This window comes from Ursus americanus, chromosome 3, assembly GCF_024610735.1.
Source record: "Ursus americanus isolate L20-20 chromosome 3, mUrsAme1.1.p, whole genome shotgun sequence".
Taxonomy (NCBI): Eukaryota; Metazoa; Chordata; class Mammalia; order Carnivora; family Ursidae; genus Ursus; species Ursus americanus.
In genome coordinates this window covers 97,706,776-97,724,433 of record NC_142129.1, presented here as the reverse complement: position 1 = coordinate 97,724,433, position 17,658 = coordinate 97,706,776, and the positions used below count along the sequence as shown (strand labels likewise).

The window sequence follows — 17,658 nt, the reverse complement described above, 5'->3', positions numbered from 1 at the left end:
CCTGGAGGATTGTCGGGGGTGAAGCAATCGGGACCAGGAAGGCTGCTGGGCGGTGCTGGCCAGAGGGGCTCGTGGTGCACCCAGACATTTCACTCATTACCTGGACAAAATAATATCAAACTTAGATGTTTAGGGGCGCCTGGGGGCCTGAGTTGGTTAGGCGTCTTGACTCTTGATCTCAGCTCAGGTATTGATCTCAGGGTCAAGCATTTGGGGCCACGATCTGTGATCAGATGTTGAAACATGATAAGGATGAATAGAAAAAGTGGCATCCTGCCATTGGGTCCAAAAAGCCAGTGCATCAGTGAAGGACAAGAGAGGACAGCTCCATCTGTGGCGTGGGGGAGAAGGGTCCAGGCCCATCACAGGGCGTGGCGTGACCAGGGCTGCTGTGGAGGTGACCTGTGGGAGAGACGCAGGGAGTGCAGGGGTGAGGCCAATGAAGATTGAGGTCCAGCAGGGGAAGGGCTTGGGAAGAGAGAGGGCAGAGGTTCAGGTGAGAAGCTTGGGGGTGCCCGGGAGCTAGAAGGTAGGGGGGAATGTGTGAGGGAGATGCTTCCATGGTCCCATTCACTCTCTGCCTGGTTGTTGCAGAAAGAAAGGCCACAGAAAGCCTATTTGGTGACATGGCATTTGACAAAGGGCCACGTGAGGTGATAGACCAAGCAGTCCATGTACCAGGGCTCGGGTTGGTGGAGGGGGGTAGCAACCATCGGTGCAAAGGCCCTGAGACAGATGTGTGCACGACAGTGAACTCAGGTGAAAACCGCCGAAGATCATTCAGGTGGCCCATGTGGATTTAAATTAAATCAGCTATCCACATTTAAAACTGGCATTTTTACAGATACATGCAGCTTTTTAATGACTCACTATTTAATGCGAGCCCTTACAGCACAATTTTGTAGGTCACAGGTATGGGACGGAGCAGGCCTGGGGGGTACACATGCCTTCCTGTCCAGTACAGCCCCACTGGCCTCCACATTCAGTCCTGGGGCCAGACTGGCCTTGTGCACAGGTGAATGCCAGGCTCCTGGAGGACACACACTCTAAGGATTACACTTGCATGACAGCTGAGCTGGCATGGGAATTGTCATCCCTATTTTAGGGATGAGGCAACCAGTTCTGCTTGGGGGCACACAGCTCTCCAGGCCAGAGCCACAAATGTTTAATAGCAATGTGGTCAAGTTTTAAAAACTAATGCTGAGTAGGGGCTCCTGGGTGGCTCAGTCAGTTGAGCGTCCAACTCTTGACCTCAGGGTTGTGGGATTGAGCCCTGCTTTGGGCTCTCTGTTGGGTGTGGAGCCCGCTTAGGGTTCTCCTTCTCCTCCTCTCTCTGCCCCTCCCTGTGAATCATGCTCTCTCTAAAAAATCAAAAAACAAACAAACAAAACCTTAATACTGAGTTAAAAGAATCAGAGAATCACAAGTCTCACAGGATGCAAATTAAGAATACATGCACAAGGGCACCTGAGTGGCTCAGTCCATGAAGCATCTGCCTTCAGCTCAGGTCATGGTCCCAGGGTCCTGGGATCGAGCCCCACAACAGGCTCCCTGCTCCATAGGGAGTCTGCTTCTCCCTCTGCCTCTGTCCCTCCCCCTGGCTCGTGCTCTCTCTCTCTCATGGGCTCTCTCAAATAAATAAATAAAATCTTTAAAAAAAAAAGAGTACATGCACGGAAATCAGTACGCATTTTGTAAACACATACACAAGAAAGAGCATGGAGCACATTAGAATTGTTCCGGATGGATGAAGAAGAAATTGGAGAACGAGAGCTGTTTTTTGGTGGGAATGAGGCATAATCAAGACCCCATTGTGTTTTCACTTTTGTTCAAGCTGTCAGTTGGTTCCACTTTCTCTCTGACTACTGAAAATAGTCCTGGATTTGAGCCCAGTCATGGACAGCCACAGGGCAAAGAGGAAGAGAGGGAGGGCAGCCTCCCTCCCCTGTTTGCCCGCCTGAGCTGTGAGTCCACTGAGCATGCTCACTCCAGCTCCCTGGGTGGAGGTGGGGGGTGCCCTGTGTGTTCTCAGGCATCATGAGAGAAGGTGATACCTTGCAACGGGGTGCCAGGCAGTGTGCAGAGAAGGAAGGCTGAGAATCTACTCAGAGGCTCCTTTGCACTGTCCTGAATGTCCAAGGACTCAAATATGTATGTTTTGCTATTCTAAGAGGTTATTGCAGTAAAATGGGGTGTCAACATAACAGAATACAGGTAATAAGACACTTGTAAAAACCAGATTTCAGAAAGGATAGGCATTCCTTTAGATCCCTAAGAGTTGAAAACAAACAATACTAAATTCCGAATTTTTATAGATGTTTTTAAATTTTTGCTAATACAACAAGATATAAATGTGCGTGTGTGGGTTTTTTTTTTTTTATTGCTCTCACTGGTTGTTTTGCATTCCTTAAAATCAGAAGAGTCTCTCTTTTGTGTAATGAAATTTTACCAATGGTTAGTCTGTAATTTAAAGTAAGCATATTGGTTATTTTCTCTAAATATTGAAATGGACAAGATAATTGGAGTTTCGAAAACTTGCAATCATTATAAGCATAGTAAATACATTTCATAATGATTTCATTTTTCTGTTCATAAGTTTTTTATTGTTCATTTGAATCTCGTAAATACGAGCCATTCCGCCCAGACCTCAGTATCTGTTTAACATCAGATTTTCTCCAAAGAAAGCCTCAGATTCCATATACGCCAAGGGCACGTTTGATTCTACCTGTAAAAAGAGGTGTGGTGCCTTTTCCCAAATAGAATTTAAATTTTATCACGAGTACTTGAATAGCTTTTGTACTCTTCTGTTACGCTGGATTTTTTTTGAAGTTCAGTTTCGCGGGAAGATGGTCGACCACTGTGTTATGGCAAGATTGGATGCTAGAACTTGTCTTAAAAGCATTAACGCACAGTTTTCTGTGTATCCTTTCGGTTTCTTTGCATTTTGATCCCAGTGGCCTTTCCCATCCTGAATGCTTTTCTCTGTTGCCAGCACCAGGACGTAACATGAGCCCTTGTTCTGTGAGCCTCGCACAGTATCGTAGGTTTAGAGAAAGACAATGTAGATTTCTGTCCGACGCAGGAGTCCCCTCCTCTCAGCCCCCAGGACCCGAGTCAGGGGACACTGTCCTCACCACGAGCCCATTCTGAGTGAGGGGACTCTGCCGCCCATGGAGGCCGTCTCTGTGTGTGCCCACGTGCACACATCTGTCTAAATAGCCTTCCTTTTACAACCCTGTCAAGCGTCATGTCCAATGTTGTCCACATGCAACAACCACAAAAACCATGTGAACAAAACTGACTCCAGGGTAAACAGAATAAACTGAAAAATCTGACAGCTATTAAAGATGATTATATATAGCTCTTTTTAATATAGCTATATTCAATATAGTGATTAAGGAAATCATTACTCATCCAAAGTTAAATTTTCACACAACAGAATTTCCAAATTCTCCTAAGAGCAAACCCTACCAAGCTGTCAAGGCACTTATCTTCATACGGGTACTTCACAGAGAGCAGCAAGCAGGACACACACCTGCTCTCATGTCATGAAGTTAGGGTACCTGGGATTCCAAACCTGTATGAGAAGCCGAGGGGGAAAGAAGCTACGGAGAAAGGAAGGAAAAGAAAGAAAGAAAAACAAAGTTTATTTTGCTCACAACTTTAAATATGAGAATTTTTACATCAAATATTAGCATATAAAATTCCATGAGGTTTAAGGGGGAAAAAAGACTGTATCATGACCCAAATGCGTTTATTCCAGGTATGCGGGGTGGCTTAAAAATATTAGAAGGTTTTTAAATGTCATTTGCTGTGTGAAGAGTCAAGGGGAAGAGAGTCATCAACATAGCAGAGGCAGAAAAAGCATCAGGTGAAATTCTATACCCGCACAAAACAAAAATTTTAGTTAAATAGGAACAGAAGAGAACTTTCTTATTCTGATGAAAGATAACTACCAAAAACTACAGTAAACCCATTCTTAATGGTGACATATTAGAAGCACTCCCTTTAAGGTTAGGGAAGAATAAGGACTCCTATAATTCACGTTCTGTTCAGTTTCTGCTCTCCTGGCCACGTAGTAAGAGACATAAGGAAGTAAAGATGTAAAGATTACAATGCAATCCATAAAACTCCCATTATTCTCAGTTGATGTAACTGCCTGCAAAAAAAAAAATTAGTGAAAATATTAAAAGAACACAACAAAATTTCTAGATACACATTTTTAAGATTTTACATATACAATAAACAGCACATGTAATTGGGGGGAGGCAGAACGAGAGGGAGAGAGAATCTCCAAGCGGACTCCCCACTCTGCACAGAACCCGACTTGAGATCATGACCTGAGCGAAATCAAGAGGGACGCTTAACTGACTGAGACACCCAGGCGTGTCAGCAATGTAATTTTTTAAATTTTGTACAGTATGGTAAATACCGTATTTTCGTTTATGGTAAATGTAATTTTGTACAATTTGCAATATTTGTACAATTTTACAGTATTGTAAATTGTAAATAAAGAAATACCCTTTATAATAGGATAAGACAAGGTTACAACAAATAAAGGTATCAAAAGTTGTGCAGATTCTTGAGGAGAAAACATGCAATGTTTTGGAAGCCATTCCAGAAGTGCTCGCTGAACGGAGGGGTATGCTGTGTTCGTGGAGAGGGAGACTGAGCCTCAGAGCTCAGGGCCACCCTAATAGATATCCTGGCTGGGTATTTTTGTGGCACTTGGTGAAGCTGAGCCTAGTATTTACATGGGCCCAGAATAGCCAGGAAAAAAATCAGAGAACAACGAGGTGGGATTGTGCCCCATCAACATCGATGTGCAGGTGAAGCCAGCAGAGCTCAGGCAGGACGCCGTGGAGCGGAGACCGGAGGGGACAGCCCAGAAGCAGCCACGGTTATCTGGATTCCCGTCACCGCTAGTTATGTAACTTTTATGATCCAGGGCAGGATACAGAGGCAAACCACCTAATACAAAAATGGACAAAAGAGAAGGGGACACTTAACAAATGCAACGTCACCCAACATCATTAGAAATCAGAAATGCACGTTAAAATCACCCCGGAACATTGTCGGTTGCGTCAGATGACGTCTCTCCGCACTGATTGCTGTCCAGGACGTGGAACCATAGGAGCTGGAGGGCCACGCCGCCTCGGACGCTGCCTGGGCGCTGCCTCCCCCGTCCCCGTTCCATGACCGGACGTGTGTCCCACGGGGGCACCAAGGGACTCCGGGCAGCGTGGTCTGTCTTACAATGAGTGACAAGCAAGAGGAGAGTGGACAGACTGCGGTCTGCTGGTGGAGCCGTCCAGCGAGGTGACAAACTGGAAAGATCTACACGGAAGACCAGGTCAGAGGCTCTGGAGTAACATCTGGAGACAAAAAGCAGGTCAGAGGAAAACACACAGAGAATGATGCCACTTATCTTTAAGCAGCCTCTGTTTCTGTTATGTTTAGAAACGTGCAGGGCGCCTGGGTGGCCCCGTGGTGAAGCGTCGGACTCTTGATTTTGGCTCAGGTCATGGTCTCAGAGTTGTAAGGTCGGGCGCCGTGTGGGGCTCTGCACTGAGCTTGGACTCTGCTTGAGGATTCTGTCTCGCCCTCTGCCCATCCCCCACTCTCTCACGCACGTGTCTCTAAAATAAATAACTAAATCTAAAAAAAAAAAGAAAAGAAACATGCAAAACAATACCATAGATTAGGTAGGAATTTGTACGGAAGATTCTGTAGAACTTCCTGGGGGTGATAGAGACACATGGGGCCGCGTGGCCTCCTCCAGGGCGCGGCGAGGGGACGGACATGCAGATCTAACCGTGTGCGGCTTCTGTTTCATCTCCAGTGCAGTGGATATATTGTGATGTATACCCTCTTGCGGGGCTTTAGCTCTGCACAAATGTTTGGATTACAAGGACACGCACTCCAGGGTCATCACTGGCCTCAGTGGGAAGGGGAATGGGATCTTCATTTAGGAAGGACGGAGGCCTCCTGCGAGCCAGAAGTATTTCTACCCGGTTCCGTCTTTCTGTGCATCTCTAAGGCTAAGTGCAGAGCCTCCCGCAGCTCAGGGAGACCAATGGAAGCTCCTACGGGGACCCCTCACTCGCTGCCTGGGATGCACTGGCATTCTTGCACTCACATGCACAAGGTCAGGTGGGATCCACTTTCTTGCTCGGGGTCAAAGGCACAGCGTGGACTGGACAGCTCACTATTGTTTACTGACACTCGGTCTTTTAACCCTTTGTAGAAATAGCACTTGAATTACTATTCCTGAATCAATCTGGCCTTTCTCCTGCCCGCTTGCTGGTGAGCCACATCCTGCCATGCTATTTCATTCCCCCTGTTTTTATCTTTCAGAGACTCATTCACATAATATTTGCTTTCAAGCCTAAGCTACTGTCAGACTGACATTTCTTCTCCAGTTTGCCCTTAGGATAGTCTATTTGCCATAAAATTGCTTTGAGATGGTGTCTGAGCTCACCAAATGAGGCGGAGAGACGATTATCATAAAGCTCAGACCTCAAATCCCAGCCCAAATGCCCATTTTGACCTGAGCTATCCAGGACCATCACTGCGTCCTGAGTCTGAGGGCGGCTTGCAGTAGGACCACCTTCTCACCTCTGGGTTCTGTTCATCCCACGCACACTAGTGATGCCTGTCAGTGGACCAGTGTTAGTCCTGGACTGACAGAGGGGATATGTGCTCACCTGCTGGGTGTCCTCTCCTGACACCAGTTCGCCAGCTCCGCACACACCAACTGGGCGTCCCACGGGGGGATTCCATTATGATGCTAAGTATCTGGAGTAAGCCCAGACCCCACAGGTAGACGGGCTCTGCCCACCAGTCGTGGGTCCGAGGGTGCCCGGTCTTCTGTCCAACGTCCTGTTAAGCTGGGGGCTCCCATGAACCCCCTGCTCCTACAGATTTGATAATTTGCTAGAATACCTCATAGCGCTCAGGAAGGCACCTCTCTTACATTTACTGATTTATTTTTTTAAAAGCTTTATTTATTTATTTATTTGATGGGGGGGCACACATGAGTGGGAGCAACAGAGGGAGAAGAACAAGCAGACTCCACACTGAGCGTGGAGCCAGATGGGGGGCTCAATTTCACTACCCTGAGATCGTGACCTGAGCCGAAACCAAGAGTCGGATGCTTATCCAACGGAGCCACCCAGGGGCTGCATTTGTTGATTTATTATAAAGGAAACAAGAGAACAGCCAGATGGAAGAGACAGGTAGGACAAGTTATGGGGTGCAGGTGAGGACGCAGAGCTCACCTGTCCTCCCCGGGGCACGGCTCTGTCCCAGCACATTGATGGGCTCAGCAACACCATCCTTCACCACATAGGTACGATTGATCGAATCATTGGCCATTGGCCATTAACTCAATCTCAGTCCTTCCCTCTCCCCCTGATTCCCCAGAGATTGGGGGCAGGACCCAGAGTCCCACCTCAAATCTACTTGGTTTTCCTGGCAACCAGCCCCCATTCTGCAGCTCCCCAGGAGGCCCCAGTCAACTGTCATCTCATTGGCCTACAAGAGCCATTCTTACCCCTCCAGAGATTCCAAGGGTTTTAGCTGCTGTGTGCCAGGAGCCAGGGATGAAAAGCAAATATTTGTTTTTTATTGGACGGCCCGCTTGGGTGCTTAGAGTCCTGGAGATTAATGAGCAGCTGTGGTGGGGCTGGGGGGTGGCAGGCGCAGAGATGAGGGACACGCTGGTAGAGCGGGGTCCAGGGAAGGGTCCCAAAGCAGGTGTGTCTGCGCTAAACCAGCTGGAAGAGGGACCAGAAGGGAAGGGCCGTGGAGGCCTATCTGAGGGGCTTCCTCATTAAGCGCCATCATTTGTTCCTTCAAACCAGGGTGAAGAAGAGGACAGACTTGATAGGAGCCTTTAAACTGGACCCTCTCTACTTGAAGCACGGCCATCAGGACTCAGGTACGCCGGGGTCCTTGCTTTCTGCAACATTCTCATTTTGTTTTCGTCAGAGCTGCATTTCTGCGAGAAGCTAGAGAGGAGGGTTCGCGTCCACAGGGAACAGCCCCTGGGAGCCGCTTCCCCTGGGGGTGCGGTGCCTTGGGCTGCCTCAGTGCAGGAGCCGGGGAGGGACCCAAGGGGCTGGGGGGGCACAGCACAACTTTCCGTGAGGTGTGGACACCTCCTGTGTAGGACCTTTAAAAGCATGACTGCCCTACTGTCTCTCTGAGAGTGTGCACCCGCTCACGCCAGTACCCCCAGGGGGACACGGAGTGGGGCTGGGGGCTTGGGGAGCAAAGGGAAAAACCCGATGATGCCCGGGAAGGATCAGTGCCTTCATACGCATCTCACCCGTTGGGTCTGTAGACCTGACCTCTGTGCCCCATCACTGGTGGTGGGACCGGAGCCACCTCCAGGCCTGCATTCTGACTGCTTCTCGATGATTGGGGCCGAGAGGGGACACGGCCAGGTGCTCAAGTTGTGGTGAGGAGCAGAATGTTCCCTGGCACAGAGAGATGCTGGAGTAATTCCTAGAAAACACAAACTAGCTCATTTCGTATGGCTACTGTCCTAGGCCACAGCCAAACGCCAAATCATAGGTTAGTACAGGCCGGACTCCAGGGGGTGACAAGGGGGTGGAAATGCAGATTCCTCTGAGATTTTTTTTTAAATATTTTGTTTATTTATTTGAGAGAGAGAGAGAGCATGAGCAGGGGGAGGGACAGAGGGACAAGCAGAGTCCCCGCTGGGCAGGGAGCCTGATGCAGGACTCGATCTCAGGACCCTGAGATCATGACCTGAGCTGAAGGCAGACGCTTCACCGACTGAGCCCCCCAGGCACCCCTCTGAGATTCTTACCAAAGAAACAAGAATCAGATATTTAGAAGAATGATCCCAGCAATACAAAAGTTTTTTTTTCTTTTGAAAAGCATGGAATGAAAATTTTCCAATCGCGAATAGTACTTACAGCGGGATGGTGTAATTATTTGTGAATTTTCTTAATTTACTCTATACTTTTACAGTTTTAAAAACATACTTAGAGCTATTTAAGTATTGTTGTTCGCAGGTATAACACAAACACGCATCCCCGTTGATGTTCAGAGACCCCACATGCCCGCTCAGATTTGTTCAGGACCTAAAACTGCCCTAAAAAAATAAAGTCTAGTTTGTAAAAATGGAATTGGCATGAAACACTGTGAAATTTTGAAGAGACTCATATTAAAAAAACGTACTTCATGTTCAGATAATAAAAATCTTTGCAATCACGACGATTAAAACGCAAAATGTTGCCCTTAAACAATAAAGTGGTTCTTGGAATGAGTTTAAGCGAAGGGCATCGGAGGACGACTTATTGCTCGAGGCATACAAAAACTTATTTTATGTTGCTTTTATAGGAAGGCTGTTTCCTATTGAAATATTTGCTATGGCTGTTAGAGATGAAACATATTACTTATTTGTATTTTTCCCCTGGGGGGGGGGAACCCTGCAAACCTCTCTAAGTCAACCAAGATGATGGCCCATTTTGTGTTTCACAAGTAGATCATCAAAAATCAACTTTAAGTTTTTAGGGCCAGTGAATGTAGGGGCGTTTTTACCTGCACGGATTCAGCCCTAGTGCTACTAAGCCTTCTGCTCCTTGAAATGAAACCGTGTTTAGAGTGTTCTACAGGGCTTTTTAAAAAAGATCCTTTCTATGTAATAAAGAAGACGTATTTAACTATTTAAAATTATTTTAAATAGTTAAATATAAAATAAAAATTATTTAACTATTTAAAAAACCCCTCATGTTGTGGCACTCAGCCCACTAGGCTGCCACAGCCCGCTGTCCCGTCTGGGGGTCATTAAGACACGTGCTCATCACTGGGTCCAGGATGAAAGCCTCTGGTTCAGTGAGGTCTTCCCAGATCTCTCCACTGAAGCCGATGCCCTCCCGTCCCTTCATGGCACGTGAGTCTCGCCACGCAGCCATCTCGCTCACTGGCTTCTTGTCCACCGTCCCCCTGTCCCCCTGGAACCTCAGACCAGGCGTCCTGCTGCTGGAACACTGCTGGACCCAGAGCATGGTGGCCAGCAACAGCAGGGGTGCAGCAACGTGGGAGCGGTCGCCATTCCAATATGTCCGGCGTTTGCCTTGCACTTTATGCCTTCGTGTCCTTGGACACCTGTCAGCTGGCAGGGGGGTGCATGGAACCGGGCTGCAAATAAGCAGAATTTGTGTTTTTTATATATAACAGAAAATTCTGTCACAATGCTGGTGACAGGGAAAAGTGGTCACACCTGTTGCATAGACTTTTCCAGATAAACTCTTTCATTATAAAAACCATACCTTTGGAAACAAGAAGCATGAAGGGTGAGCCAGGAAGTCCCCGTGAGCCCACCCCCCGAGCACAGGCGCTCTCGCCCCGAGGCGGGTGTGCCTCGCCAGTCCTGTCTGACCCGTGGTTTGTTTCTACTGTGTTTACTGCATGCCTTCTGCAAACGCAGGAGCTGCTCAGCCCACATACCGCGTCCGTAGTTGTAAAGACTGGCTAGGCCCAGGTCCTCACGGTAGGTACAGCCGTGGTGGCGGGAAGCTGTTGGCAGAGAGGGCTTGCGCATTCCTTGTATTCACAGCAGACACGTGTCAGCAGCTCCTCACTGGACCGGGCCTTTAGCTGGTCCTTAAGGACGCAGGGTCGCCGAGAAGCAGGCTCCTTCTTTCACTGACCGTGTTCTCGAGCCACGGAAGCTTCTGCACTTGAAACCTACTTCAGGCTTTCGTCGCGCGTCCGGTAGAATCTTCCACAGTGAAGGAAATGTTCTCTAATTCTGTGCTGTCTATGTGGCAGCCACTAGCCCCACATGGCTCCTGAGCACTTGAAACGTGGCTCGTCGGACCAAAGAGCTCCATGTGTAGTTTTATTTCACTTTAATTAAAGGTAATGGCCACACGTGGCTCGTGCCTATGGGGATGGCACAGGGATCTGAACTAAACAGGAGGCTCATTCATTCATCTTCACTCAGGACGTCGTCTGCATTTTTAACAGACTCTTGCTGAGTGCTCGTTACAAGCCATGTATGCGTTTGGCATCATGCATCTACGCATCCCCTTCGGGTCATTTCTGGCGACCCTGCTGTCGATGTTTAACAACTGCGTTTCCCATGGTGTGGAAACTACTGGCTGGGAGCTGACACGGGCTATGTGACTCGGGGCTTCCGTCTCAGGGTCCCTCGTAAAATCAGGAGCTTGAACCTTGCACAGTGGGGCTGCATGTTCTCCCATCTCTACCATTTTATGACCCTAATTGGGAGAACACCTGGTGCCTCCAGAGGATAGTCAAAGAATCGATCACAAGCGGCAATGTTAGATTTCCTTGTGAGTGTACCATAGATCTGTCTGCGGGGAGGGGGCAGCAGTCTGTGAGGCTGGGGGTGGCTTGCATTAGGTGGACAGCTAGTCCCAGCTGCCCACGGGCAGGCCTGCTATGGCCAGGCCACCGTTGCTCTTACTTGGGAAATGGGGGACACTGATGAGCCACAGCGCACCTCGTCTGGACCTACACCAGGGGAGCAGGTGTCTGAAACACAGATCTCCACCTCGGGTTCATAGTTCCCAGCCGATGGCTTGCCTAAGATCACCATGGAGCAGCTCCCATCGGTGAGACTTTTGTCCAGCATTCTGTCCTCCATAAGATCCTTGGCTCTGCTGCTTTAGGCACAAGGGGAGACTGAAGGCAAACCAGACATCTTTCGTAACCAAGATGAAGCCTTTGAATCCAGGACGATGACGTCGATCCAGCAGTTACTCCCCGGTATCTGCTCCATGCCAGACTCTGGACTAAGATCCGAGAATACGGACATGAGCACCCACCAAAAGTTTGATTCTTGTCTTATAATCTAACCACTCTGTGCACCACAAATCCACCTTCCCATGCACGAATGAGTGCACAATGAAGGCTTACATGATCTGAATGCCAGGTTACTACCGGGCAATGGAAGCAAGCTTAGGTTTTGTGCTTACGGAAGCACAGAAAGCGAAGAAAGTGGGAATCCACTCATAATCCAGCATTTCCAATTTGTTCTGGGCACCCTGCCCTCTGGAAAGCCCCTTGGATCTGTTACCATGGGAAGTGCCACAAAGAACACCCAGCCCAGCCCTCCACGGTCTCACGTCTGGTGCAGGAGATGACGGATGGGACACAAAAAATTTATCTTGAAAATGAGAAGGATGAGGCATGTAATCAACCAATATGTCTAATGGCTTCTTTTTTGTTGTTTCTTTCTCTTTTCCAGGGCTTATCACTGATTATAGGGTAAGTGGGAGATTTCTCTTGCTGAGCCCAGGTCTCAGGTAATTGAAAATGTGAATGCAGTGCTGGGTGCTGTCATGGGCTGTCACTCCTGCTGCCACCCATTCCACTCAGGATCAGAGTCACGCTGGAGGACACCAGCTCACTGGGCCCTAACTAGTAAAGCAGGCCAGCCAGCAGACAGCTCTGCTCAGCCCACCAACTCCAGGTCTCGGGTTAGGAGGAAATGATCTTGCCTGCCCCCTCGGAAGGAGACAGGAATTTCTGCACTCAGGTTCCTCTGTGAGGACAGACACTGTCCATAGACCACATGGCCCCTCCATGCTGTGCTGTTGCTGGACGCCCGGGGATGGCCCCCTGAGGGCGGGGGAGAACAGGGTCAGAGACCACAGTGGTGGTCTGATGGCCAGCCTCCTCTCTCAGCCAGGAGCTGTGTGCTGGGCTGACAGCTTCTCACAGATGAGCGAAGCCCCCTTCCTCCTGCCCAGATCCCCAGGCTCCTGAGGGAGACAGGGCACAGACAGTCACAGATGCCAGGGTAACCATTCTGCCCACCACTGGGGCTGCCTTTCTGAGACGGATCTCAAACACATCGCTCCTTTCTGATGGCTGTTTCTGACCCAAGTCCTCACCTAGCCCTCTGCTGGTTCAGCTCCTCCTTATGCCATTTCTAACACCTTGTGATAGGGAAGTCCCAGGCATCATGTGCCAGGAGCTTATGAACTGTATGTCGTGGGTGCTCAGTTTTTGGTGGTACACCTGCTGTTTCTGAAGGCCCCATATCCGGGCAGTGGCCACTCTCCCTGACGTCCACCTGGCTCGGGAGGTCCTCTTGATAATTGTGCATTATGTGCTGCTGTGCCCCCAGCAGGAGCCAGGGGAAGGGACATAGGGTAGTCTCAACAGATAGTTCACAGCTAATGAATAAACAGATGACATTTATGGAGGATCAAATTAGAAGGATGGGGGAATTATTTTGGAGCTGAGAGTCTTCTAAAAACTGATGCACATAAGTTAGTCATTAGAATACCATCTCCACAAAGAAGGTGAGGTCACATAGGACAAACGCAGGGCATTCCCACCAGGAAAGAGCACACAGGTCAGTAAGAGCCTGAGCATGGGAGCCTGTGTCTGGGCCCCAGCTGTGCAAAGGGCCTGGGGCAACAGTCCTGCACTATGAGTATTGTTTCTTCTGTCCCCTCATCACAGTCACAAGTCTCACCTGCCTCCCACCTGACCCTCTCCCTGTGTCACAGCCCTACAGGGCCCCTGAACAATTTTACTGCCTTCTTAGGGGGAATGTAGGCACGTCTTTCCTTTTCAATATGCTTATAGACACCTCTGGAGCTCTTTTATGATTTCTTCCTTTAGAGTGAATTCTGGGCAAATGCCCTGGGGCCCAAGCTCTTTCTGATGAGGGAGTGCCGGGCTCAGCAGACGAAGAGAGAGCATATCATAGACATCATCCTCATTTTGTTCAGAGACATTGGAAGCCCCAGCCTGAGGTGGTTACAGTCTCCAGGCTGCGGACGAGACCCTGGGATTCTGAGCCGTCTCCCAGGCTAGTTCAGGAAGTGTGTGATGAAAGGGGTGAGCAGCCCCCTGGCAGGACTGTCACCCTTGAGGGATGGGGGCATGAGGACAGTCTCAGCACCAAGAGGAGGGGGCTGGGAACACCTTGGCAGAAGCCTTTTATGTCGTGTCTGCTCATAAACGGCAGGCCAAAGATGGAAAGGTAGTGTCATTTGCCTACAACGTACCTGGTCTTGGGCAAAGTGCGCATCATTATACCCATTTCACAGATGTGGAGACAGAGGTTCAGAGAAGTCAAAGAATTTGCTGAACCTAGTTAAAACAGAACCAAGAACTTAGGTCAAAAGCCCCTCGTCTGAGCCTCACAAACACCATGCCACTTGGGTGAGGAAAGTACATCTTCTGGTCCCTTTTGGTGGCTTATCAAAAGCAGGACAACTGAAGATAGGGTTTAAAAAATTTCAGTTGTGGAGGGAAAATTACCCAGAAATAGTTCCTTTGGTGTCCAAGAAACCTTGATTTGGCTTCTACCTACAGAATCATTTTAGGTGGCCTGTGTACAAGGCTGGAATGGAGTTTCCTCCTGACTCTATGAGCACCGTGGCCACCAATAGTCCAGCAAACAGTGTGGGATGGTCGCTCAGAGCTGGGCGAGGGGCTAGGAATAAAATGGCAAAGAACACAGAGTCCTGTCCCCTCTGAACTTACAGTCTGGGTGCACAGGGAATTTCTGCTCTGGGGGTGTCTACCACGGTCCTGCCCCAGGCTCAGAACAGGTCATGATGGCATTTTCAGGCCACATTCAAATGAGCACTCCATTAAACTGTGCATTTTTACTCCAGGACCGTAGAAATTAAGTTTACCCTGCTCTCCGTCCCAGGGTTAGGTAGAAATCACATTTTGATGTCCGGGACGTTGACTTGGCGAGGAATGATTTTGGAAGGCGGCATCCATGCGCAACAGTGACAGGAGACCATTGCCTCACTGCTTACTAGTTAGTTAGCGGGGATGGCAAAGAATCCTCTTTGTGATTTTCCAGAAAGGCAAGTTAGTTCCATTTTTACTGAAGGTCCCCCAACAACTTGCAGACACACTGCTTGCTAAGACGGCCGTGTGTCAGCAGGTGGTTCTGAGGCACGTTTCCCCCCGGCCTCTGCACACCTGCTCCTCTCCCGTAAGACGAAGACACTAGTCCTGGCCTCACAGTGCTCAGACGAGAAAGGGATACGATGTGAGAGCCCACGGAGCACGGCGCCTGGCGTACGCAGAGCGACACGGTGTTGGACGCCTCTGAATGTAAATTTTGGGCCTCTGTTCCTCTTTCCAACTTGAGAGCCTTCCATGAAACCCTTGCTGGGAGCCCCACGTTCGGAAGCTGCATGCGTGGGTGAACCCAGCACACAGTTTAACACCCACCTATGGAGGAGCAGCGCCCGGAGAGCCCCACTGTGCCCATCACAGACGCCCTAGGGGACGGTGCAGGCTGTACCCCTCTCCCCCCTGCAGCCCTGCATTCCCCAGGCCCATCTGGAAGCTCTGCCCTGCAGAGAAGGTCCAGGGAACAGAGAGGGAGACTGTCGCCCTCAGCAACTTCTTTGTAAGTGCCAGAATGTGACTATTTGAAAAATCACAACGAAGTGCCCCTTCGTTATCGTCCCAGATGGCCCCCTTGCCCTTCCTTCCCTCTGGGTCCCTTCTTGCTGGCTTTAGTACATTGACAACCATTGGAGAGCCCCACAGCTGGCAGAGTGCCGGCCACCTGACAAACTGAGGACAAATGAAGGACAGATTATATGAGGACCAACATGTTGGGGTTGCATTTTCTAGTGACCATCTTGCGGTCATTCTGTGGCAGCTGGCAGGCAGGAAGAGAATCACTATTGCTCTGGAAAACGGTGCCAGGACATCACAGGGAACAGGGAGAGCAGAAGGTGTGGGTTTTGACTTCCTCCTTCCTGCAGATGGAGTGACCGGTGAGGGACCCCCTCATGCCCCTGCTGGATGGTGAGCTCCGTCCTGCGTGCAGCACCCCACAAACATCTGCTCAGGGAACATGGTGCCTCCCCACTAGCAGCCTGTTCTGTCTTCATCCTTCTCGGAGCCTTGGGAAGACAGCCTCTAGCTGTAGGTTCTGCTTACCCCACCGTCGGCGTTGCTGTCCACACTGGGGCATGGCAGCTGGCCAGGGGACCTCCAAGGAATTAGCTGCCTCCCAGACAAACAGGTGCGCCATAAGCCAGAGGAAAGCAGCTCTCGGTACGTTGCTTCCTGATGCAGTGTTTTCTGCTCTGTTTCAGCACTGGCAGTTACCACTGGGCCGGAGATTTCGCTCTTTGAAGATGTGGTTTGTTTTTAGGATGTACGGCGTCAAGGGACTGCAGGCCTATATCCGCAAGGTGATGGCGCTTTCATTCCTTACCTGGGTGATATTGGGAGGGCTTTAGGAGTTTAGAAATGAGGTCTGAAGCAGCAAATATCTGATGAGGGTTAGTTTGGGCCACTGAGGTTAGGCTCTTTAGAAGACGGTCAGTGCATGGTTACAGACCTTCTGGACACTTCCATGAAGACTGCAAAGTGAGCGCTCCACACGGCCAGCCCTGTAGTGACATCTTGCTGTCAGCAGGTCCAGGCAACAGGGGTGGAGCCGTGGTGAGAACAGGATGTTTGGCTCTAAGCACTGCCAGCACGGGAGAGTCTCGGAGCTGCCGGGGATGGAGAGCCTCTAGCCTGGGGGTGCTCCGTGCGCCCCCGAGCAGCAGCACACGCATGGCCTTGGACCTCGGGGAGGGTCCCAGCAACTTCTGTCTGAATGAGCTCACCAGGCAGCCGTGAGGAGTGCCACAAAGTGAGAACCACTGGTCTACTTCAAGATCCATCACTCTGGCTTTTTTTTTTTAAACGATCAAGGAAACTGAGGCCAGAGTATACGCTGCCTCTCCCCCCAAGGCCCACCCATTTAGCTCGCTGCAGAAGGCTTCTGATTTCCAGCTGGTCCCTCCCGTGCTGGCGTCCTTCCTCTGTCCTGGCCCCATCTTGATGGGCAGAAGTCTTTGGGCTTCATGAGAGCAGGGAACCTGTGGTCTCTGAGGGGTAAGGAACTAGGCAGGAATGTGTATGTGAGGTTTTGAGAACATGTTCTCAATATAATGAGGATTCAGCTTCTTTGGGGAAGGAAGACAAGTGGTTTATCTCGCCCATGATTCCAGCTTTAAGCTCAGGGGCCACTGGGTGTGATTAGACTGCTTCCTGTAAAAACACTCCATGCCTGCGTCTGAGCAGGCTCCCTTCTGGCCTTACAGGGAGGGAGGGGATGGGCAAAGCCTGTCCCTAGGCAGGTGTGGCTCCTGGACCCAGCTCCGGAGGTGGGGGCGGCACCTGCCAGCACAAAGTCTTTGGTGCCCTCTAGTGGCCCCAGATTTATTCTGTGCCTGGAGCCTCACAGGAAGGAGGCTTCAGTCCCAAGGACACCGGACTCTCAGCCCTGGTGCTTCTGTTCAAGAGTCCCTGAGCACCTGCGGGGACTGTCGTTCTCATCTCCTAGTGACAAGTGCTGTAGAGTGACAGCCAGCCAGAGCACTGCAGAAACCGGAGCTTTGGTGTTGGGCAGCTGTGTTAGAATCACCCGCTCAGTTTCCTATCTGCAGAGTGGGCACGACCGTGGTGTCCCTGGCACCGCAGGCTGCCTGGGGACAGTGTGGTAGCGGGGCACCCAGCCCTCAGCACCAGGGGCCGCTCAGTAGAGGCTGGCCGCTCTCTGGTCACTTGCATGTTTAAATACCCCTTTATGATGTTTCTTCTGTAATTCTAACCGATTGTTTTGGTGGGATTAAAAGAGTCCCCTTAACAGAACAAAAT

General features: G+C 50.0%; 1 protein-coding gene across 2 annotated transcripts in view; it reads left to right on the top strand.

Annotated features, from left to right (window-relative positions):
- Window positions 1-17,658, top strand: part of DDC (dopa decarboxylase) — an 84,244-nt gene that overhangs the window by 60,046 nt on the left and 6,540 nt on the right. For both annotated transcript variants that reach the window (XM_045788515.2, XM_045788514.2), the window contains 3 exons: window positions 7,866-7,942; window positions 12,254-12,273; window positions 16,101-16,199. In XM_045788515.2, the coding sequence (XP_045644471.2) occupies window positions 7,866-7,942; window positions 12,254-12,273; window positions 16,101-16,199 (196 nt within the window). The remainder of the gene's footprint in view (window positions 1-7,865; window positions 7,943-12,253; window positions 12,274-16,100; window positions 16,200-17,658) is intronic.